The sequence below is a fragment of the Gavia stellata genome, chromosome 26, assembly GCF_030936135.1.
Source record: "Gavia stellata isolate bGavSte3 chromosome 26, bGavSte3.hap2, whole genome shotgun sequence".
Classification (NCBI taxonomy): Eukaryota; Metazoa; Chordata; class Aves; order Gaviiformes; family Gaviidae; genus Gavia; species Gavia stellata.
The window spans coordinates 3,787,336-3,810,244 of record NC_082619.1 but is presented as its reverse complement, the minus strand read 5'-3'; the positions used below and the strand labels follow the sequence as shown (position 1 = coordinate 3,810,244).

Genomic DNA, 22,909 nt, shown 5'->3' with positions numbered 1-22,909 from the left:
AAACCTTGCGAGCCGTAAGGCCTCGTGCCTAGGGAATCACTCTGTGGTTTGGGAGCCACGGCAGGGAGACATAACCACAGCCCTCATGGCCCCGCACTCACCAGCACGGTATATTTGTAGGCACGGTGGATGACAATGTTGTAATTGAAGACCTCCACTTCAACTTGCTTCACCCACAGCGCCAGAGAGGTGTCCCGATCCTCATTCTTGGCTGTGACAGTGAAAGCTGGGAAAGTGTCCGAGCGCTCTGCCCTCGACCGAGCAATTGTGGTGCACAGGACCAATGCGCAGCTGCTCTGGAAGTCGAAAGAGTAGCCGTCGAAAGTCAGGTAGTGTCCATAGCCAGAGACAATGCAGGAGGCATCGGTGCGGACGTGGCAGTAGTAGAGGCCATTCTCCTCCAGGCAGTACTCATCGTCCTTGCAGGAGACGTTCTCGCAGTACACACTGTTGTCAGAGCCGTTGCAGTAGCAGAGGAAGTGGCAGGCAATGTCCATCCAAAAGGTCTGGTTGGTGGCCAGCTGGCGCCCCTCGAAGTTGCAGCCACACTCGCCGCGGGGAACGCAGCGGGTGCCGTGGAGGGCGAAGCCCTCATCGCACTGGCAGCCCTCTGCACAGGTGTCCGCGCAGACAGGACCTGTGGCCAGCATCTCGCAGGTCTCCACGCAGCTCATGCACTCCTCGAAATGGCTGTTCTCCGGGCAGGCGAGAGCTGCAGGGCCAACAAACATGGAGCGTGAGTTCCCAGCTCTGGCAGCCCTGGGGCAGTGCGGGGTGGGGGAACTAGCAAAAGGCAGGAACGGGGTGAGTGGTGACCGATTCGGGGGAAAAAAAGCAAGAGGGGAAACAGTCCCAGCACGCTGCTGGACACCAGCTCTTCCCATCCCCTTTGCAACCCCTTCTCCTCTTGGCCATTGCCCTCCTCACATCACAGCCCTGTCCCGCCACGTGCTGAGCGACGACACCCCGCTATTTCAGAGGGTGTGAGGCTAGGTCTCCTGAACAGACGCCTCCCTCAAACCTCCGTGGTGGAGACGGGGACTGCCTATCCACCATGTACTTCCACACTGGGGATTTTTCACATTCGCTTCTGAATTATGAATGTTTTCCCATCAATGGCAAGTTTATAGCGACAGCTAAAAACAAGCGTTATTCAAATTATCCTCTGGTGGTGGCGTATAGCACTGTCAGACACCATCTGCAGCTCTGGAATGCTCCTACACCGCATCATAAAACTCTTGATGCTTCCTGAAATGCCACCCTGAAATCTCTTCACTGGGAAATCTATCTCTGCCAACACGAGCGCTGCTTAGAAACTACTGTTGGTACGTGGGGCAGCGCTGTCTTGCTTTCGGGCTCACAAGACACTGCATTCCCACCTCAATTCCCCTTCCCCTTCCATATGCTTCGTGGGAGAGCACTTCATATGTGCTGGCCCCCCTTATGGCAGAAAGGTCTACCAGGCATAGCTCTTTCAATGGCAAAGCCGATCTTCAGTTGACCAGTAGGGAGGAGAGTAGGAAAATTGCCCCAGACTGGCAGTGTTTAGGCACCTCCACCCCTACCCCTTCGTATGACTTTGGACATCTAATGCTGTTGTTAGCACTATTGGGTCAGGACCTCCTGCCCAAACAGCCCTGCTGCGATTGAGTGTCTTCCAGCTCAGCCACAGAGGAGCACCCTGTGGGTAAGGGGTACCCACCAGAGACGAGAAAGGAGGTGGGGGAAAGAGAGCCTGTACTTTTCAGCATCCCTTAAGAAAAGCTGCTCTACCTCTATACACCCGCAAGCTCCTGACAAAAAGACTCTACCCGAGTGTAGATGGTGTCTACATCCTCTTCTCCCCACCCCAGGTACTTAAAAGCTTTGGCAGACTCACGGCAAAAACTGTGGCTCCTCCACTGGCCAACATCCACCTCGGCGTTCTTGCAGGCGCCAGCGTAGCGTGCCACTGAGTCACACAGCTCTGACCGGTTGCCCCCGCTCTGGCACAGGCGGAAAAGGCACGTCCTGTAGTAGGCTGAGACGTTGACCACGCCGTGACACTCCAGGAAGGAGCTATTGGTGGGGTCGTTGATGATGCCACAGTTGGAGCGGCTCCTGTAGGACTTGAGCAGCTCTGAGTTGTTGTTGCAAGCCTTGAGGAGGTCCCCGCACTCCCCGTTGCAGATCTCATCGAACGTGGTCCAGCTCTCCAGGAAGAGCTCCAGATTGTCCGTGCACTTGCCCTTGGGCAGGCAGAACTCATCGCTGGCATTGCCGTTGAAGAAGCCGCACAGGCCCCCAGTGCAATTGAAGTAGGCGGTGGAGAGGCGGATCTCCAGGAGGCCCGAATCATAATAGCTGATAGCCAGGAGCCCCTCTGACTCCATCACGGTGCTGTTATCGCTACGGTAGATTTCCAGGCTGCCAGAAGGGTGGAAATAGGGCAGCTCCACGTCATAACCATTCACCTACAAGTAACAAGTGGATCGAGATGCTTCAGGGAGGGCGATGCAACTTTGCATGGCCGTTCACATCTGCTGGCCACGCCACACTGGGTACGCTAAATGTTTCCTGACCGGACCCCACCCTCCAAGGCCCAGACCCTCCTTTGAGGGTCCTTGCATTTTGCCCCACAAACAGAGAATGTTTTCCCAGGGAACAACCAAGTTGCAGGAGACAACCACCGCAACGTCAGGAAAGTCTCCAGAGCTGACTCAGCAAGCAAACGGGAATAATGGCACTGCGACAACAACTTTGCTGGCACCTGAAGGGCCTCCATGCAGTGGTGGTCCATGCAGGCTTCCTCCAAGTGCCACTGTAGTGCTTGAGGCCCTGACCTGGGGGAATGGGCCAGGGCCACGGACCTGCTAGCCCTTCTCCAAAGAGACATCAGATCACAGCGCGAGCCACCACCTCCTGCCCTGGGGTGGGCTGCCCTGACAGCAGCACCTTTACCTTGATCTCAGACAGGCTGGCGCCTCCAATCTTCACCTCTTGGCCAACCACCTGGATCCGCACAACGCGTGGCCCATGGGCAGTGGATCCGGGCTTCTTTTGGCTGATGTCCACCTCGATGAAGTCCTGTCTCTCTGGGCAGGTTTTGAGCAGCGTATAGGAGTGCTCCACCGGATAGGGAAAGGTGACGCCATCAAACGTCTGCAGCACCTGGTTCTGTCCCACCAAACACAGGCTCTCCCTTTTGGGGTAGCAGCCCCGGTAGCCATTCTCAATGGTGCAGACCTCTCCTTCGGGGCAGGTGGTGTTAAAGCACCTGGCCTCCCCACCATCCTCACACTCGCACTCCACCGTGCAGTCTGCCACTGCCCAGAAAGACTCCCCGATGGCATAATACCGGCCATCCACATCACAGCCACACTTCTGGATGGGGACACAGCGGTCCGTGCTGAGGACGTGGCCCTCGTTGCACTCGCAGCCCTCGGTGCACGGGGAGGAGCAGGCCAGCGGGGCCGTGAGGTCCGAACACGTGGCGGGGCAGCTGCTGGCGCACACCGAGTAGTGGCTCAGCTCTGGGCACCGCACGGCCGTCGCTGTGGGTGCAGAGGGGAGACAAACAACAGGAGGACCATATCACAGCATGGTTCAGGGCCAGTTACCTCTCTCCCACTGACCCACAGCAGAGACAACACAGAGTGACCCAGGAGACCTGCCTGACGGTAGAATTGGCCCCTCCATTTCCCTCCTGTGCCTCCCCAGCCATTCTGCTCGTGCAAGCAATAGCTTCTCCAAAACAGCCCCAGAGCCATCAAGCCGCCTGCAGCTATTTAATGCCACAAGTGAGGAAGGTGGGCCAAGAAGTGTACCGTTGGCCAGTCCCCATTCCTGTCCATCTCTCATCATGACAGCCAACTGCCTGCAGAGTAATGTGGAGCTCCCGCCTCATGCCTGACAAGTGCTACCCTCTTGCTGGCACGAGAGTCTGATGCCATGGAGAGGAGGGACCGAGCAGCTCCTGCCCGACTCCCTCCCCTGGATTTCTCCTCCCTCTTCTCAGGCACTGCTGGGCACACGGGCAGGCCTCTGAAATTGTTCCCTCCCTCCAGAGGGGGAAGGGTCCTGGCAAGAGCGTACAAACACTTACCGCATCCCATCTGGGCGCGCCACTCTCCCACCGAGATGCCCAGGGCCTGGCACACTGCAGCGTATGCCTGGATGGCTTGGCACAGGCCGGTGCCGTTATCCCGTGCACTGCAGAGGTCATAGACACAGCTGTGGATGAAGGCGGTGGGGTCCATGACAGTGCTGCATTCCCACAGTGGCCCGCCGCTCTTGTTGATGAAGCCGCAGTATTCAGAGGTGAAATAGAGAGACTCAGTGGTGGCATCGCAGAGGCTGCAGTTATCCAAGCAGCCGGGTGAGCATTTTCGCTCGGGGTGCGGCACTCGCCAGCTCTCACCCAGGTCTGGCACGGACACGGCCAACCTCCCGTCTGAGCGGAGGGTATCGTCCTCGGGGTCTTTATTGTAATTCCCGCACAGACCGCACGTGGCATTGATGTACGTGCCCGGAACTGAGACAGAGGCATAGTGTTGTCCATCGTAGGTCACCAGCAGGCCAAAGTCGGTCTCCAGGGCTGTGGACAAGCCACTTTGGTAGATTTTTATTGCACCCAGTTCCAGGGAGATGGGTAGGGACACCACCAAGTCATCCACCTGTGGGAACAACACCACACAACTGAGCTGGTGCATGAAATAGCAGAGCCCTCATACCAGGACACAGACAGGAGCCGTACAGCCCTGTTATGGGGTCTTAGGGTTAGGGATGTGTGCAGAAGGACAGCTGTCGGTAACCCACAGGTATTTTCTGCCACGCCTGTCACCCATGCCCGTTCCCTGAGGGACGCACGGGGCCCAGAAGCGCTGTCCCACTCTCCTTGGGCTGCCATCATGGTTTCGCTGCTGCCTTGGAGGAGCTGACCTGGCAAGTTCTCCCCTTTCAGCAGAGCTCTTACCTTTGCTTTCCCAAAGCTGCCCTTGGGGAGGACGATCTTGTGCGAGTAGACCTCCACAAAAATATCCCTCAGCCAGGAGACGGAAGAGCCGCCTCGGTTCTCGTTCTTGGCCTCCACGTTGAAGTAGGGCAGCTGGGAGCCTGGCCAGCACTGCCTGGCAAGGAGGTAGGAGCAGGAACCCTGGAAGTGAAAGAGGAAGCCGTCGAAGGTGTGGTAATGTGGATCTCCAAACACCACGCAGGTGCTGCTTTCCACCGGCACGCACTGGAAGAACTTGGTCTTCGGCTCGCACACTTCAAAGGGGCCGCAAGCCATCGCCTGGCAGAAGATCTCATTTTTGAAGTCCAGGCAGCGGCACTTGGTGGTGCAGTTGGCGTTGTCCCAGAATATCTCCCCTTGACGGAGAAACTGTCCTAGAAAGACAGAAAGGGAAAAACCCATGCTACATCACTTCTCTAAACAGAGGAACATGCTCTAACTGCACCACGTCAGTCCTTAGAGTGGCCTGCCGGCTCTATGATCGAGACCGCTGCCAAAGTGTCCTGCTACTGGGCTTCTTAGCTGCTTTCTTTGTGCAGACTCCTGGCAAGAGCCACTCAGCAAAGCGCTGCAATCGCAAGCTTCATTTTCAATGCACGGTGCATCCCCTTCAAGTCCTACCTGCGCCACAAGTGCATAGGATGGTGCAAGCACTGTCATGAATCCAGGGCCGGTGCCGCACTGCGCAGGCTGGCTAACTTGAAGGCTATTCCTTCCGTCTGGACACCCACCACCCTTGTTCTGCCTCAGTATTGCGGGACACAAGAGCCATTTGTGCTATTTTCTCAAAGGGAAAGTCCACTGGTAAAGCTCGCGCCTTTTAGAGGCCGTTTCCAGCACTTTCGCTGTACTTGCACCGTCCTTCACCTTTGTCACCATCTCCGTAACTCCTCCATTGACAGCTCTTTGCTGGTCAAAGAGCGACTCCGCCATCAGTGGCCCAGAGGCAGTTCACTCCCATTCAGAAAGCGCTCATAGTAGTTATGAAACCAAAGAGCTGTTGATAAGTAACTTCCACACCATACACCAGCGACAACAGGAAACGATGAGTGATCACACAGCAATAGACTGAGCAGCCTTGTTAGACAGCGGTACTGTAAAGGGAGGCAGGTTTGTCTGGTGAGAGACGTGAAAGGCAGAGAGAAGATGAGAGAACAAGGGTGGCAAATACCCGTGAGAGTTTCCCTCTCCTCCATATGGCCGTCTTTCACACTTCTCACGCGCGTGGCTTCCGCCGTGCGCACTGCCTGAATTTACCTCTCCTAAACTTTTTGTTCTCTTCCCTGCCTCCTACAAAAATAGCTATTTTTCACTTCCCTGCAACAAACAACATCTCTTCTTAGCAAGACCCGCTTGCGAGGGCTCCCGTGCCAACCGTCCCAGTGCGGGGGATTTGAGCAAATGAGCGCCGTTAGGCACAGTGGGCCCCGTCAACTCCAACGCCTCGCGCTGCATCTCCTCTCTTGGAGGGCAAATGGCTGTCCACTGTGAAATGCAAATCCAGTGGCGGGATCTACCCACGCTGCCCTTGTCACCTGCAAAGCTAAGACGTCCTTTTAGCCCCTTTGCAAACTCCAGCCTTTCTTTCGGGGGTCAGCAGCTGGAAGTGGCTGGACCGGTTGGACACAAAACCTCCGCTGGGGCTGGAAGAGCCTCAGGGTCTCTCGAGCCTTCTTTGGTACAGTCCTAAACCAGGACATAAAGAAGCCACGTGTCTCAGAATGGTGACACCTCCAGTGTCCGTCGGCAAGTGACAATTCTCTCTTGCTAGAAAGACTCCTGGAGCACAGGATGCTCCAGACAGTTTTATTTGTCAAATGGTAACGCAATAATCTCTCTGCAGCAGAGTCCCTGTGCAGTCGCTGTGTGCATTTATTAATACCATCCTACCCCCATGCTGGCGGTGTCACATGCACAGGCACTGTAGCTGGTGCAGGGCCATGGTATTTGTCCTGCCCGGAAAACCTGGTATTCCTCCTGCAGAAACAAGGGAAATGGAACCACACCATCAGCTTTTCCACTCTGGAGGCAAGAGGAAATTGCTGTCTGCAGGTCTTTCCCATTGGTACCATTAGCGTCGCAGAAAAGAATCAAGACAACGCCTCAGTGGCATTCAATTCCTGTGAAACACTCGAGCCCCATCCGCCCTTGACTTCAGGTTAGGGTTCTGCTTCTGGGCCACAGAAATGGAGGCTTACAGCAACACCATGCTACTAAAATCACAGGAAGGGAAAAAACCTAGCATGGATGACAGTTTTGCATGCTGGTGGTTGAAAGCAACACCGAGAGCAGAGAAGACTCCCGAGTGTTTATGGGCCCCTCTCAGTTTTCTCTGAGCTGCCAAGTCAGGCCTCATCCACACTGAGAATTTGCTGCAAATACTCCTTGTGAGCCAGGTCCGGCTGTCCGTGAGCGTGCCGACATCCCCCTGGGAGCAGCAACACCAGCTGGGACAAAGGGCAAACAATGGCTGACGACAGCTTCTTTGCATACGCTGCTGAGGATGCTCTCCCGCTGAACAAGACGTGCCCATGCTAACACGAATGACAAACCTCTCTGTCCACTCTTCAAGGCTTTAGCCTTTTGCCGTGGGCAGACTGACAATTATCGCTGGAAGTCGGGTGATGACTTTGTGCTGCGTGCAGCAACTCAGAAACGCGCACGGGACCTGAACCTCGCTTACGTGTTTCTGTCCCCGCAGCTGCAGCTTGAGGGAACACCTTAGCAAAACCACAAATCCCTCAGCAGCCCAGGCACCTCTCCACCAGTGTCCCAACAGCATTACCTTTTCCTATGCTGCACCTCAAAACTTGAAAAAAAGCAATGCCATAATCCCCTTACCTCTCAGGCTGCAGCCGTTAGCCGGATCTATTTCTCTGCCATCTATTTTGAAAGCCCAGCGCCCAGGGATGTTAACATTGGTCGTTTCTTCGATATTGACTATGTCTGGGGTTCTGGAGCCTGGGATGCTAAAGAAGTTGGTGATATTTCCGCCATTGAAGCCAGCCTAAAACAGAGAGCAAATTCCATCACACATCTTTGCTACGGGAAAGCGATGCTGCATTTCCACACGTCTCTGCCCCCTGCAATAACTCCGGAGTCTATCTTCTTTAGTTTTAAAGTCTCTTTCCAGGGATTTCAGTTTTTCAGGTAGTTTGGATGTGAGTGAAAACTCAACAGGTACTACAAGCAGCATGGATGTATATTTACACATCTACCTACATATATATACATATGTATCTATATATACATATGTATGTACATATAGATTATGGGTATACGTATTGAGTGGCTGATATAAAATGAGAAAGCAATGGAGGGAGTGTCCCCTTCCACTGCTCCGCAGATTCTTTCATGCCAGTCCTGGAAGCGGAATCTGAGCCCTCTAGCCTTACAGAGGTGTGCTGGGACCATCTAAGAGAAAGGGCTTGGTGCTAGAGCGGGACGGAAACCACCCACAGTCTTAGTTAGCACAGAGTAACATCACCTAGTTTATACTTCTCTGCTTGGGTCCTCACGGGGTGGGGGTGGTTAGGGGCAAACCCAAAGGCCCCATATCTGGGTCGCTTATTAAACACAAGCCTTAAACACGTGCACAGCCCCAAACTTGTTTGCCTCCCAAACAGACTGGATGTCAAGGCACGACTGGGCACGGGGGAGCTCCAGAGCCCGGCAGATAAGGCAGCTTTAATGGCTGCAGCCTTTAGGACATGTCTAGGCAGGGAACCTCGCCCCCTCAGGCAGATGGACTGGCTATGGCACTGCTGCTGACACCAAATTTTGGGGTGCTCATCCCATTGTGCCCAGCAGTGGGCTTGCAAGGCCAGTGCTGGGGACATTGAGGGACCGAGTGGCATAAGCAAGCTATGAGCAACCATCTGAGAGCTCAACAGAGAGAGGGCTACAGGAGCGAGAGCCTCACCTGGGCCATCACCCCGCCGAGACCGGTCAGGGGGTCGCCTCCGCTGGCTGTCCCCGTGGTCCAGCTGATTTCGTGGTAATTAAATATGGCAAAAGATGACACTCCGTCTGTGATCAGGACAGCTTGGAAAGTGTTCACCTGTTGAAAACCATGAGCACATTCACAAGGTGATACTACTGTTCTCAATATCTCAGTTTCTGCCTGCTCTTCTGCCACGTTCATCTCTGGCCCGGGCGAGACGCGGGAGCCTTGCGGTGAAGAGCAGCAGAAACCAAACGAGACAGGAAATACACTCGCCCTCGCTGCTGCGACTCTGCCAGTTCCCATCCCCTCCACTACCTCCACCTGGGAGGACGACAAGACCGTCTCCGATCCAATGTAACGCCAATAGATGGCAGCATGAGAATAAACTCCCAGGGAAAAAGCAATCGGCAGGATTCAGGTTGTTATGACCTGTTATCTTCCATTACCCTATCTTAGCTTTATTCTTCGCGGCATTATCTTACCCGCTTCCCTTCCGCATTCATATCCTACAATACTGTTAACGGTGGATTACATCCAAGTCAACCATGTATATTATGCGCTGTGCTTGGCTGCCAAATCTCCTCGCTACCTGCTCAATCTGCTGCTCGTGTTCTTCCTTTCGCTTGAAATGACTCTGCATTTCCAGCCCCCGAAACTCCAGATACGTTCACCCGACTGCCAGCCCGAGCCCCATGCGAGGAGGGCATGCTTTGCCAGCCAGCGAGGGCGGCATAGCCCCAAGCTCTTCCCTTTTATGGTTGCACAGAAAGACAGAAAAGGCCTCTCCCCTTAAGATATCCCCTCTGTCTGTGCAGATCCAGCGGCCGAGGTCATCACCAGGAACTAACAATCACTTCTCTCAGCTTTCTGCATTTTCCTGTCCTTCCTATCCCTGCCTATCCTAAACCACTCTGCGCCGGGACCATGCCATGATAAATGACTGCTCCTCCTGCCTCTCAGCGAGCAGCATTTCAGCGGAGGACAAAGCTTGGGCTGCCCCTCTTTTAATTATTCAAGACCAACAGTAGTAGCCCAGCTACCCAGGCACTGCAAACTGTGCAGGAAACTACAGCCACAAATACAATTATCAGGTGATATGGGAAAGCACATCGATCAAATCATCTCACGCTAGGAAGCACTAGGTCTTACCCTGCCAGCAAGAGCTGAGCTGCTTTGCGTTAACAACAGTTCACATGTGCTGCTGGATGAAGGGAAGACTCCAGAGCACCGGGGGGCTGGGGGTCACTTTGCACCACTTCACATTCCCTTACAGTAAACTCGCTAGCTTTATTGGTGCTGCGGTGAGCACAGACACCTGAAGATTGAGGAGGAGACCCCAGGGCTGCATTCACGACTCACATGCCACAAGGGAAGTCACTTCCAAGGCGTGTTAGGCTCCTGCCATGAGAATTTTGGAAAGAGGCGAAGCAGCCTGTACGAGCTGTCAGGGAGAGAGAGAGGTGTGGGCAGAGCTGCCTCATGGCAGCTGCAAATGGCACAGTTCACACCGAGGCAAGCGGGAGAGCAAGCTAACGGGAAGCCACCATTTCTACTCCTGCATCCTTTCCCTGGAATTCTGCCCTCCTTTGTTTGGTTTCCTTTTCACCACCTCAGCACGCTTGCTCACCTTTGCCAAGTCTTTTTCCCATGACTGTGAGATCAGAAGGCACTAAAACATAAAGGCAATATCACTTCGATAGTGCAACAAGGGCTCTTCAATGGAGCAAAATACCCCGCTCCGCCCAGGTGCCTCTTGGAGGGTGGCGGGAGCTAACCTGGTACCAGGAGGTTTAAGATGGCTGGCTGGCGCTCCTCCTTAGGAGCACTTACAGGAACCACAAACATTTCCCTGATTGGCACTCACGGCCAAACACGCGTCAAGCACCCTCCCCAGCCATCTAACAAGGCTCTCGGAAACTGAACCCATTTGCTTGGGCGTCATCAAGAGACAGTAACCGCAGCATCCCCGAGGCCACATTCGCAAAATTGTTTTCTGCAGCTTTTCTGCATTGCGATGAATTTTCTGCTTAAGTTGCATCGTGCTATTCTGCATGCCAACCCGGAGCCCTGGCCGCTATTGAATGGGAAGGCTGCTCTATAACAAAATAAATTGCATTGTGTTGCAAATGTAATTCTTCAGGCAATACACGAATCTCTATATTACTTGCTGTCTGCAAATATATATATATATATATGTATGCATTTTTTTTCTGCAAGCGCTGCCAGGACTGGCAAAAAATATGCATTAAATCTTGAGCCTCTCTAACAAATGGAAAAGAGCTGAACTGTTTATCAGAGCCAACTCCTCGAGACAGAAGAAGCCAGCTTCTGGGACTCGCAGTACACAGGCTAACCCGAAACAACCCTTTCCCCAAACAATAGCAGGGATCCCTCGCTCGCTATCTGCACCCCAAACTTCTCCACGGGCCCTACCAGCGATGTGCCAGCAGTCTGGCACAGACCTCCTGACATCAGCTGCTGTTGCAGCTCACATATTAACCAGATATTTAAAAGTTGTTCATGCCCTGAAAAACATCACACCGCCATCCCCATCCTCTGAGATACAACTCACACATTTACGGAAATATAATAGAGCTACCAGGGCTGAGTCACTAGCGTGACTCTCTGGTCAGTCTGGATCAGTCTCCCCATGCAGACAGGTCAGTTGTCACTGCAAAAATGCTCTCAGTATTCCCTTAGGTTTTCCCCTCCCTACCTCAATGTCCACACAGGATTTCAGAGCAGCCATTCAACCCTTTTCTACGAGATGCCCTTGCTGCCCTCTTGGATCAGTGCTGCGGAGAGAGTGTTTCAGCCTCCGCCACACAAAAAGCCATCACGATTTGAAAGGAAAAGGTTTTTTTGCCAAATAAATACAATTTAAAGCTCATGTTTTCTCTTTCCTATCTCCAACTAGTTGGAGAGCGGATTACTTCCAAAACTTAATTTACCACAGATTCCTGAGCGAGGGCCTTTTCTGCCAGAGCAGCCCTCCCTCCTCACAAGGAGCAGGTAACAACCTTAGCTTCGTTTCAAAGCTGCCGTGCCCTTGCAAGGTGAGCTCGGGGTGCAAAACCGAGCAGACTCACATTGAATCCTGGGTAGACGCGAGCAGTGGGAATGGAAGGGCAAGTTACAAAATCCAGCCTCAAGAGGATGACCAAGGAGAAGGGACCACAGAGCAGAAGATTATGGCCGACCAGCCAGCCAACAAAGAGCTTCCCATCCACCTCCAGAGCCCGTTCTTTCCATCACCCCGCTGCCTCGCTCTCTCTTTCCCCTGTGTTAGGAAGCCCTGCTCCCTCTCCATGAGGCTGAGCGTGGGGCCAGTTTATTCTGGACCCCTGTAGTGGACAGACCTGATCCAGTATCAGCAGAGGGCTGCCCTCCAGTCCCACTTCAGGATGGGATGCAAGCGCATGCACGCTTTGGCGTGCCCCTTATTCTCTGCTCCATCCCTGGGCACCATTTGCCACGTCACAGTCTCGGCAGGAGTCTGCTCTATGCGCACACACCGCGCACACGCACCTCGGCATGCTCAGATGCTGCTTTTGGTGTTGGGCCAGCCACTGCTGGGTGCTTCTGGGTCTTGCCCAACACCCTGGCCCCATTACTGCCATGATAACGTGCCTTCAAACTGAATCACTCTTTATAAACTGACAGCACAGGAGCGAGTGGGAGCCTCGGGTGGTTTATATCATGACAGAGCTAGTGTTCAATGCCAAAACTTTGGCTCCTTTATAAAGGTCTTTCTTCTCAGGTGCCTGTAACCCCCTGCACAAATAGCTCTGTCTTATCACTGTGGAAGCACACGCAAAGTGAAGGTCATGTGTCACAGTACAGAGGAAAAATGAAATCTGCATTTGTATCTAAAAAAAAATAACCACAGTATGATCAAGCTGAAAACTCCTAACTGGTGTCAGAGCCGTGTTTAGGCATGTTGCCTACAAGCACCGAAGAGGCGATGCTTTCCCTGCAGTTCTAGAGCAGGGAGCGAGGCTCGTACTGCTCCCGCAGGAGAGAACGAAAAGACCATGGTGCTCCTCTGCCTGAAAGAGAACTGAGGAGCGGGAACACAGAGTGGCTCACTCAATTTTATGCACAAAGGCCAGGACAGATATATATACAGACGTATACTCAACCATCAAACACCATCCATCAAGAAGCACAGCTGATCGCTCTTACCGGAGTCGTGCTGCTTCCTCCGTAGAAAGTGACTTCCTCCCAGGTGACGATGAAGATCCAGATGGCAGAGAAAGAGGACATGTCTTTGAAGTGCTTGCGGATGTCTTTGGAGGCTCTCCTCAGCAGCTGGGGGTCCGTGCTCTCCCTGTAGTAGATTTCTCCCCGGATACCATTGTGCACGTCCGCCCAGAAGGGCGCGACGAAGGCCCGGCCATCTGTCAGGGGGAAGGCTTCCGGCGTGAACTGGCTGACGAGCGCATTGAAGGAAATCACGCCATTGTTGTTGACCTGCACAAAGAGACCCGCTTTGGTTTGAGCAAGCTTTTGCAGATAGCAGAAAGCTGCTGGTTTATCAGAAAATGTGGGGTGAGTGACTTTTGGCAGAAGGTGGCTTATAATAATGACAGCCGGTGAGACAGCCTGACCATCTAGGCAGAGATTCAACTTCATCCTACCAGTGGTGGCCAAAGACTGAGTGCAGGAAGCGGGACAAAACCCTGAAAAGTCTGCAAAACAAGGCTCCTACGGGCCAATGCAGGAGAGGCACCCATCAGAGCAGCATGGCACCCGGTTCAGCTGTGACCCTGCCTCGGGGCCCCGGGTTTACCCAGCCTTTGGAGAGCAGATCTGCAGCACTGAGACACCCGGTTGTATGACATGGGCGCCCACACGGCATGAGGGCTCCCAGGCAAAAGAGCTAAAGCATCGGGCCTGCTGCCATTGGCTTTGTCATCTGTGACAGATCCTGGGGCTCCCCAAGAGCACCATGACGCATGGTGCCACCGGCAGCTTCCCCAAAGTCTGCTGAAGATGCTCCCCAAAACAACAATTATTTTTGCAAAGCATGGAGAACGAGTGGCTCTGCTGTCCTGGATGCTGAAATCTCCCACCACACAAGGGTTTGAAACCCCCTTGGATTTACTGCTTTCCCAGTATTGCCATGTACAAATATAAGCCGGTCAGGCAGGGGAACAAATGAGTCTTTGCCTCTCTTCTGAACCTGCAGGGCTGGCAAGGTTTATATCCTGCTTTGGACCGGGCATACCCACAGAGACCGGCTTGCCACAAAACATGGACGCGTTTGTGATCTGCTATACAGTCACGCTGACTTAAGCCCCTGTCTAAGGCACTGTTTTGATGCGCTCAGGTAAACGCTCTCAGCCCAGCCCGAAGGAGCTGGTGTCCCCTTTGCCAGGCTTTTGCTGCGCTACCATCTGAGAATGGCAGCAGCCTGTCCTTGTTTCAGGCACCCACATACGGGTCCAAACTGTTGCCCTTTTTTTTTTTCCCTGCGGGTCTCTGCATGTTCTTGCTTCTTGTCATGTAACAGGAATAATATTCCTTGTGTCAAGGCCTTAGCTTTGCTGTACCATTTAATCACCTACAAAGAAAATTTATTGCCTTTTATATTCCTTCCCCATGAACATTAGCCCATTAAATATACCTTTGACTTTCTTAATCATAAAACCTATCAGTTCATGAAATCTAAGAACTTGTCAGGTAGGTGCTAATAAATCTTCCAATTCCTGATGACAGGGAGAGCGCGTTTAAAATGCAGCCACTAATGGCATGGAAAAGAATAAAGGGAAGGTCTGCTTCTCCACTTACATAAACGCTTCTGTATGGGGCTCCAAAAAAGATGAATGGGACAGAGATCTTGATCTCAGGAGAGCTTCCATCATCAACTTTGGGCGTTCTTGTGTCGTTCTGCCAGAACGGATACAGACTCGCCATGGCATGAGCTGGAAGGAGAAAGAGAAGAGAGTCCTTATGGCAATGTCAGGGTCGTTCCTGACTTCAGAGAGGCCACAGCAGGGCCCCCGGGGTTGCCTATCCCCAAACATTGGCCTCCTGTGAAGAGTGAAATCACTGCCTTGCCCTCACGCTCCTCCCCGGTACGGACATGCTGGGGATGCTGAAGGTCTGCTTCGGGGCAGGGGTGAAACTCTACACTGTGCACTTGAGGCGGCAGACTAACAGTAACTAGCCAAACCAGTACTTGGCCATGATGCCATATTCTGCATCGCTGCTGCTGAGGAAAACAGCACCAAAACCCAGCATCGGCAGCAGCCAAAGGTTTTCTCAAGCCAGGGCAGACGTGCTAGCTCTGGGACAGGGTCATCAGAGAAAGCATCATCCAAAGGTTATTTAGGGCAACAGCAAAGTGACCGCAAGACATACGCAGAGCTTGCAGCTGCCTGTTTTACTTTCCATGTGACAGTGATCGAGTCATAACGCTTTTATCTCGTCTTCACATCACGACAAGGACTCCGTGCCCCCCTGCTCCAGGACAGGCGGGATTTTCTGGTTTAGCTGGTGAGATACTCAAGTGCCTGGGGACCAAACAGCACCAAGACCGACCCCCTGCGCCACACTCCTGGCAGCGGCCGCCCTCCTCCTGCCTGTACAGCAGAGCCCTCCCCGGCGCTGTGGCCAGCCCACCCCACCAGACCCTCGAGTGCTCCCAGTGCTGGGTTACAGCCTGAGGCGTCACGACGGCGCCAACATTCCCTGGCAAAAGGCACTGCCAATGAACATAATTACCTCTCCTAAAAATATTTCAGAAGATGGTTTTGACATGTTTCAATACAAGCCTGCTGCTTTCTACCAGACTAAAATCCATTTTCCATCAGTTTGAGTCATAAGCAGGCACTTCTGGTCCTTTCCCATTCTGGCCCCTGCCAGATCTCTGCTGTCATCTCATCCCCCGTTTCTTGCAGTTAGCTTCTGGTGTGGCTCCTCACAGAGCAAATGGGGATTTTGGCGGGTTTTCCTCCCCCTCCTCCCCTCTTTGATGTAGAAAAGCAGCGTCCTGTCCTCGCGACATTCAATCTCGGCCAACGTGAGCCACCGGGCTCTGAACAATCCCGGCTCTGTTCGCCTGGATTCGGGACATGCTTTTATCTCCTAGGCCTTACCCTGCACTGCTCAGGGGCCTCCAGCGGAGGACAGGTTGCTCCGTGTCCCACCATTACAGATGCAGGAGGGGCTGTTGGTGTTGCCCGAGCTGGGGGATGCTCTCTCCTAGCCAACCTGTGGACGTTCCCTGCTCCGAACTGCCTGGGAGCAGGGAAAGTCGCCAGCTGACCCTTCTTCGCAGGCTCAACTGGTCCGACTTTCCTCCGGGAGACAGGAGATAAGGGGAAGCCTGGCCTAACCCCGCTGGCGTCCTGACTTCCTAAGACATATGCGTGTGGCCCGAGTGCCCCGCTGGACATAAAGGGAGGCGGCGCGTGACGGTGCCCGAGCCACAAGCCTGCTTTCACAGATAGAGCCAAAGGGCCGCAGCAAAACTCCTGGCTGCCAGGTAGTAAAACAAGTCATTTCACAGCTGTTACACACCTGACGAGTTATTACAGCTGAGGCATAGCTACAAGACATGCGTTTTACTTCTTTTTTTAACAGGAAACTCGGAAAAAACTTCTTGATGCCAGCTACTTTAGCACTACTAGTGTGACACTACCGTACCTTTGCGTGCATCACGTCATCTCACCAAGCAGCCCAGCGGGCCTCGCTGATCGTGATTTTTGCCCCAGTGGCATTTCCCGCGGGTGAACTGGTGGTCTCATTTCCCGCATGAGGAAAGAGGTCCACAGCTTTTGCCTGAGCTGTCCTCAGCCTGATGGCAACTCAGCAGCTGACCAGGGAAACAGCTTCCATACTTCTGACTCCCCAGCTCTAGGTTCCCTGCTTAGATGTCCCCAAGCTGGCTACACATCTAGTACCAGCCACGCAGTGCACATCTGCCACGTTACCAAACTACAGAGGCTTTTCCTGCCCATACCAGCTCCGCTTGCCCTTCTTCAAATTGAAACATGACAAAGGTTAATTACTCCACGAGACTAGCAAGCTGCTCCTGTGCTTTTCAACATCACAGAAAACCACGACTCGGAAGGCGTCCCCGGCTGCCGGCCAGTCTTACCTCCTGCCCAAAGCAGGGCTGACCCCAGGGTCAGAGCAAGTTGCTCGGGGCCTCACCCAGCCCAGATGTGAACAGCACCTCTTCACACAACAAAATGCACCACGAGAAATGGGGTGTGAGCGCAGGGAGAGGCTTCCTGCTGCAGGCTGCAGCCCTGCAGCCCGCCAGAGGCACCTCCACGTCTGCTGTCGGATGTCCTCTGCGGGCACCCCGGGGGAACCTCACTGCGTGCCAACCATGACATTTTGCTATCGCTCACCCAACTTGCCCTTTACTGGACGTAGGTTGGTCAGCCTGCCCAGCAGTCCTAGCACCAGCAATTTTTCAAACTCCTGTTTCGTAGCGACTAGCCAGACCATCGCAACCTCTGGAATGCCCTATGTGCGCATACACAGCCATATAGATGATACATGCACGCGTACGTAAAACGCTCACCAAGCTCAACAACTTCTGTGGTCTGTATATCCTGCCGGCTTTGCCAACTTCATATTCAGCCTGGCGTGCCAGCTCCTCGTTTAATGTAAACTATCGTCACTTCATTGCTCTCGGTGAAGCGAGGGCTGTTTGCACAGGCTGCCGATCCATCTCCCACGACACAAGCTGTCATTCGTGCAAAACTGGCACCTGTGCTTACCCACGAGGGCGCACCAATCGCCCACTTAGTGATCACCCTTAAAATTGGCGGTCCCTCCCTCCTCATGGGAAACATTAAGTTCACCTTGGTTCTTGTCCTTGCTCTAGCCAAGGGGCTGAGTGTGTTTTCCAAGCCCTTTGTACTTCTGGGGTCTCTGGGCACAGCACTGCTCCGAAGTGATTGCTTTCCCAGCACAGCTGACGAGCATCAGCTTCCCAGCGCCCAAGCGGGAGGTACTCACCTTGCTGCCATGCAGTTATCACCAAAAGGGCCACCCAGGTTCCAAGAAACAATCGCTTATTCATCCTACAGGAAGGAAAGAAACCCAGACAGGCATCACATTGGTAGGAAACCACATCCTCAAGCAAACCCCGGGTGACACCGAGTGCCGTCGCTTCCCAAAGCCGCCCAACTGCTACCGACACACGGACACTGCAGAGATCCCTCACCTGCCAGGCAGACCCGAAATGCCTACGCCGTTAAGTGGTGTAATGAGACCTCCTGGGTCATAACAGCAAATTGCTCTGCAGGTATTGTCAAAGTAAGCCCATAACCACATGGAAGAGCTGCTGCTAATTTCACACAGCGTTTGGAAGTTGTAAATAGTCCCAGCTCTCCGTGGGCCGTCTATTCTCCCGGTAGTTCAAAAGCAATTCCTCCCTGATCTGCTTAGCGCAAGGATGGACGCTTCTGTCTGACTTCAAGGGGAACAGCTTCGCACTGCCCCAAACATGAGAGCCGATGCAGAGCTGCAGCGTGCTCTCGTATTGAGGGGCTTCAGACACCGCTTTGACTAATCCTTTGCGCTGGCTGCTAACACAACGATCACTTACCGTTTTTGACAAGTGTGGAAGAAGCACAAACATTTACACAGCTGGGCAACTCCTTGCTGTCCAGGAATCAATGATAGAGAGAGAAGCAGATATGGGGCTGGGAAAATGAAAGCGAAATCCTGTGCCAGCTTTAATTCCTTCTGTGCCTAATGCAATTTGTTACTCATTATTAATCCAATAGAAAATATCGCTAAAACACCTGCTTTGATTTCTTCGCCCATTGCTTCCGTTCATTACACACAGGCACAGCTCACGTAGAGCTCCCAGGAAGGTATCGTGTGCTCCCAGCATGCGCACACCCGCTGGAAAAGTACACTATCAGCTTCAGACACAAACTATATCTATGCATTATGTACAGCCGTAGTTTCAATACCAGCCTCTCTGCTTTCTCAGCTTTATATGTCCCATGCACTTCGGTTGCGTGGACACACAGGCTACGAAACTCAGCATCTCTTTATGCTCTCCCTATAGATCTGTTTCTATAGTGTCCGGGGACCAACAGATCCAACTCCTTCTACGTATACCCACATACATACATAATGCATACAGCGCAGGACTACAGCAGGGAACACGCCATCGTCTGTCCCACCTCGCTTCCACTTGACTCCCATTGCTGGGAGCTTGGAAAGCGTGAAACACGGTGGAAGGAAAGTTCCTCCCTGCTTCCATGCTTCTCAGTGTGCCACTCGCATCAACGCTGGCACCAGCCTGCTTCCAGCAACCATGTTCTGTGTTGAGAAAAATTCATTCCACCAAGGAAAAGTTTTACCACATTCCCTATCTTGGAAAGATAAAAGGAGGATAACAGAATTTTATATAGGTCGTAAATCTGAGTCACTGCAGGTTCGTTACAGAGACCAGGTAGATAATGACTAGTGGAGACTATGGCAGCCCAAAAACAGGAGCGAGACCAGCACCGCTTGGGAAATATGACAGACGATAAAGAGTACGTTACTTAACATTCAAAAATACAATTTTTTTAGTTATGGAAAAAAAATTACCAACCTGTTTCGTAGACTAGAGGAGCAATCAGCTCTGAAATTTTAGACCGATCTTGGTAGACCAGGGAGAAATCCTATGTCAATGGAGAATGCATGCTGGTCCTCCTTTGCCAATTATTGCTGATGACTGAAACGATGTCTCAGTCCCCTTGCTCTCGCAATTGAAAAGTCCGTTTTCTTCGACGCTGTTCCAGGGCTGGAGGAGTGTTGAGTTGCAATCACAACTGTTGCCTGTATTGATAACCAGCAAGCTAATCTGGAGATCAGATTCTGGCCTGGAGAGGGAGAGAAGCCTCTTTCTTCCCTGAAAGCTCACCCCCTTCAGGTGGATTCAGATGGAAATGTCAGCGAGCTGGAGCTGGGCTTGCGGCTGTGAGGCTCAGCATCGCTTTTCGCTGAGGGGAAAAAAAAACACCAGCTCAGAAGAATTGAGCCCCTTCCTCCTTTGTGTAAGTGAAAAAAAAAAGCCCCATCTATATAATGTTACAGGATTAGCATTAAACAGTGCTAGGCTTAAAGCACCGTTCAAAGGCAGTGCCCCAAAGTTTCAATGGAGTTACTTTTCCATCCAAGTCTTGCTTTACTTTCTGTAACACAACTTACTTCTGCTTTTACAGGTGGAAAAGAAAAAACTTGCCCAGTGCAGCGTGCTCTCCCCAAATCCGCCGGAGAGGGTTTCAGTGCTGTTCCTGCTTCCACCCTCTCTGGAAGGACTGACTGGCGTTTTTACTCAAGCCGGTGGGCAGTTTCACTGGGGGACTGCTGTGAGCATTATTATCGTTTTCACTCATACAACCTGCAATTTTCACAAGGATTTTCCCTGCTTCTGGCGTCCAGGCTGCACGGTGCACCCGCAAGCGCCTGCAGCAGCTGGGGAAGTTCGCTGCTGAAGTCCTCTCGGCGCTATCCCAGCCACAGCCCAGCCTTGTCTCTATCTCCATCTCCCCTGCCCTCCGCCTCTAACGGCAGCGTGTCTCTGCAAGCCCAGGGGCTTTGCTACATACACAACTACTGTGAGGGACAAAACTGTGGCCACCCAAGCTGAGCAACTACCAAGGATGCTTATTGTTCCTCGGCGCTCGGTGGCGGCTGCCACTTGGCGAGTGTTTCCGCCCGTGCAGATGGGCCGGCTCCCGCATGGCCTCGCTGATGGTGCGCGGGACTGCCACTAGCCCCAGAGAGCAGCACCTGCCAAAGGTTTGCCGGCTGTAAGCCTCAAATCACATTACAGAGACCAGAGTTCTTAATTCGAGCCCAATCTGTAGCCCAAGAAAAAATCTCAACCGTTTTAATTTGATTCACATCAATGTCGGATGACAGAGGGAGAGAGAGGCAGAACAGCAGCCGAGGGGTGAAGGATGCAATCAGCAGAGCCCCATTAGAAAGCTGACTTGTACAGCCTGCATTAAGGCTCAGTTAAGACAGGCGGTGCTCCAACCCCAGCAGTCTGTCGTGAGAAAACAGCCACGTTCTCACGGACATAACCCCAGGGCCCAACCTTGGCAGAAGAAGGATTTTCCCTTGGGACTTTCTGGGTGGGGGCCTTTTACTACCTGTTTTCCCTGCTGGGAGGTAGTTATTCCTCCTGTGCTCCCCGTATACCTGCTCCCCACCCTTTGTCAGGAGCGGAGAGGGGACAGGAATGCCAGCAGCCAAACTAGAAGCACCTAGAAGCCCAGACTTTTTTCCCAGGACGCTGGGTGCTCCTAGAAGTGTGTTTCATAAGTTCACACCCAAACTGCCGTATCTTACCTCAGCAGTTTCTTTTAGTACATCAGGGCACTGGGCAGTACACCGCCTCCACAGCAAATCCCATTCTCTTTATCCTCCAAGCATGGCCTTACTAGGAGGAAGCTTTCTTTTTTTCTTTTTTTTTTTAAATTTATTTTTTCCCTTTTCTAATCCAACAACTACTTTAGGAGGGCAGGGGGATTATAAAGCACTGACTGATATTCCAGGGGCAGATTACTTCAGCCTGCCACTCCACGCACCCCGGCTCTTCCCTTCCCTCCCACACAAATTTTAAACGTTACCAGCCATGGGAAAATCAATTGACTCTTCTCATCCTGTCTTGTAAAACAGAGAAAACTGGTGAAAATAGGTTTCCCTCTGTTCCTTCGGCAGTTTAATATTCTGGTCCTGTTCGTCCTGGGCAAGTCTACACTGATGAAGTTCGATTAGGTTTCACTGGCTCTTTGGGGAAGACTTTGTCTTCTAGGCTATTTTCTTTTGGCAGGGGATGCTCTCATCATGCAGTGCTGAGCACATCAGACCTGAACAAACAGCTGCTTTTTCTTTTCTTTTTTTTCTTCTACCAGAAAACTTCCTTCCCGCACCTGACCTCAAGAAAAACCAAGCATTAAAAAGATGAGACAAGGGGGTCTCCGCCTGCTTGACCTCAGCAGAGCGGCCGCAGGCAGCACCTTCACATTCCCATTTCAGGGAGCTGGCCCAGCCCAAGGAAGACACCCTGGTGAGGGGTTTGCCAGGAGCTGCGTCCTATCTGGAGGGGCATGTCCCTCCCCTTGCCTCTCCCCAGGGACATTCGGTGCAGGCCAGTATGGGCTAAGCCCATGATGACTGCTTTAGTGGGCCATACTGCCCTCCCCATCAGCAACTACAAGCCCTTCCTCGAGGGTGAAACTCATTTTACCCCGGAGGCCAGTCCCACCGAGGACCCAGAGCAGGTAACAGAGAGTGAGCTTGAGCCTCGTTCCTCACCTGGAAGTGGAGATGAGTCACTGTCACAGAGAAAAACAGTCCAGGAGAGGACTAGGTCTTCCAGCACCGCGACTTCTCCTTTTGACAAGCGGCATCTCGCACAAGTGAGGTGGCTGTGCCTGAACTCACCGGGCAGACAGCAAGCACAAACAGTCAGCAGAACAATAAAATCTCAGCAGCTTTCGCTCTCCCGAAGGTGCGTGATAAGTGTGCGGGTGAGACGGAGGGAAACGTTTTGCTTCAGGGAACACAAATGCGCAATACTCGGGACACTTTTTTTGTGTAAAAACTTACGTAAGTTTATTGAACTGATCCAAACCAATTACCTATTTGGTCTGAATTCCACCGCTAAGTCTGCGAGCAAACCAAAGGCAAATTGTGGGAGCGGGAAGTACATTCCCCATGAGATAAACCAGAATAAAAAATGAGATGGACTTACTTTTTCTTTAAAATTACATATGGATGCATCATTAATAGGGAGCAAGAATAGACCTTCATGTTTAAATTATATTTGAAGTTTCCAGTAACTGCAGAAAAGCAATCACAGAGGCAAAGGCCCGAGATGGCTAAAGCCCCTCTAACGTTGCTCTGGGGAAGGTGTCTCTGCCGCCTACAGAAGCGCCACATTCAAATGAGGGAGGCACAGCTGCCAGGAATACATATTTTAGCCTCCA

General features: G+C 52.6%; 1 protein-coding gene across 1 annotated transcript in view; it reads right to left on the bottom strand.

Moving 5' to 3' along the window:
* Window positions 1-17,985, bottom strand: part of TECTA (tectorin alpha) — a 28,238-nt gene extending 10,253 nt beyond the window's left edge. The window contains exons 1-10 of the mRNA XM_059829667.1: window positions 17,922-17,985; window positions 14,733-14,866; window positions 13,125-13,412; window positions 8,916-9,053; window positions 7,835-8,000; window positions 4,955-5,367; window positions 4,085-4,655; window positions 2,941-3,533; window positions 1,880-2,453; window positions 102-712 (exon numbers count right to left, since the gene is read on the bottom strand). Coding sequence (XP_059685650.1) covers window positions 102-712; window positions 1,880-2,453; window positions 2,941-3,533; window positions 4,085-4,655; window positions 4,955-5,367; window positions 7,835-8,000; window positions 8,916-9,053; window positions 13,125-13,412; window positions 14,733-14,866; window positions 17,922-17,985 — 3,552 coding nt within the window. The remainder of the gene's footprint in view (window positions 1-101; window positions 713-1,879; window positions 2,454-2,940; window positions 3,534-4,084; window positions 4,656-4,954; window positions 5,368-7,834; window positions 8,001-8,915; window positions 9,054-13,124; window positions 13,413-14,732; window positions 14,867-17,921) is intronic.
* Between the last annotated feature and the right edge of the window lie 4,924 nt (window positions 17,986-22,909).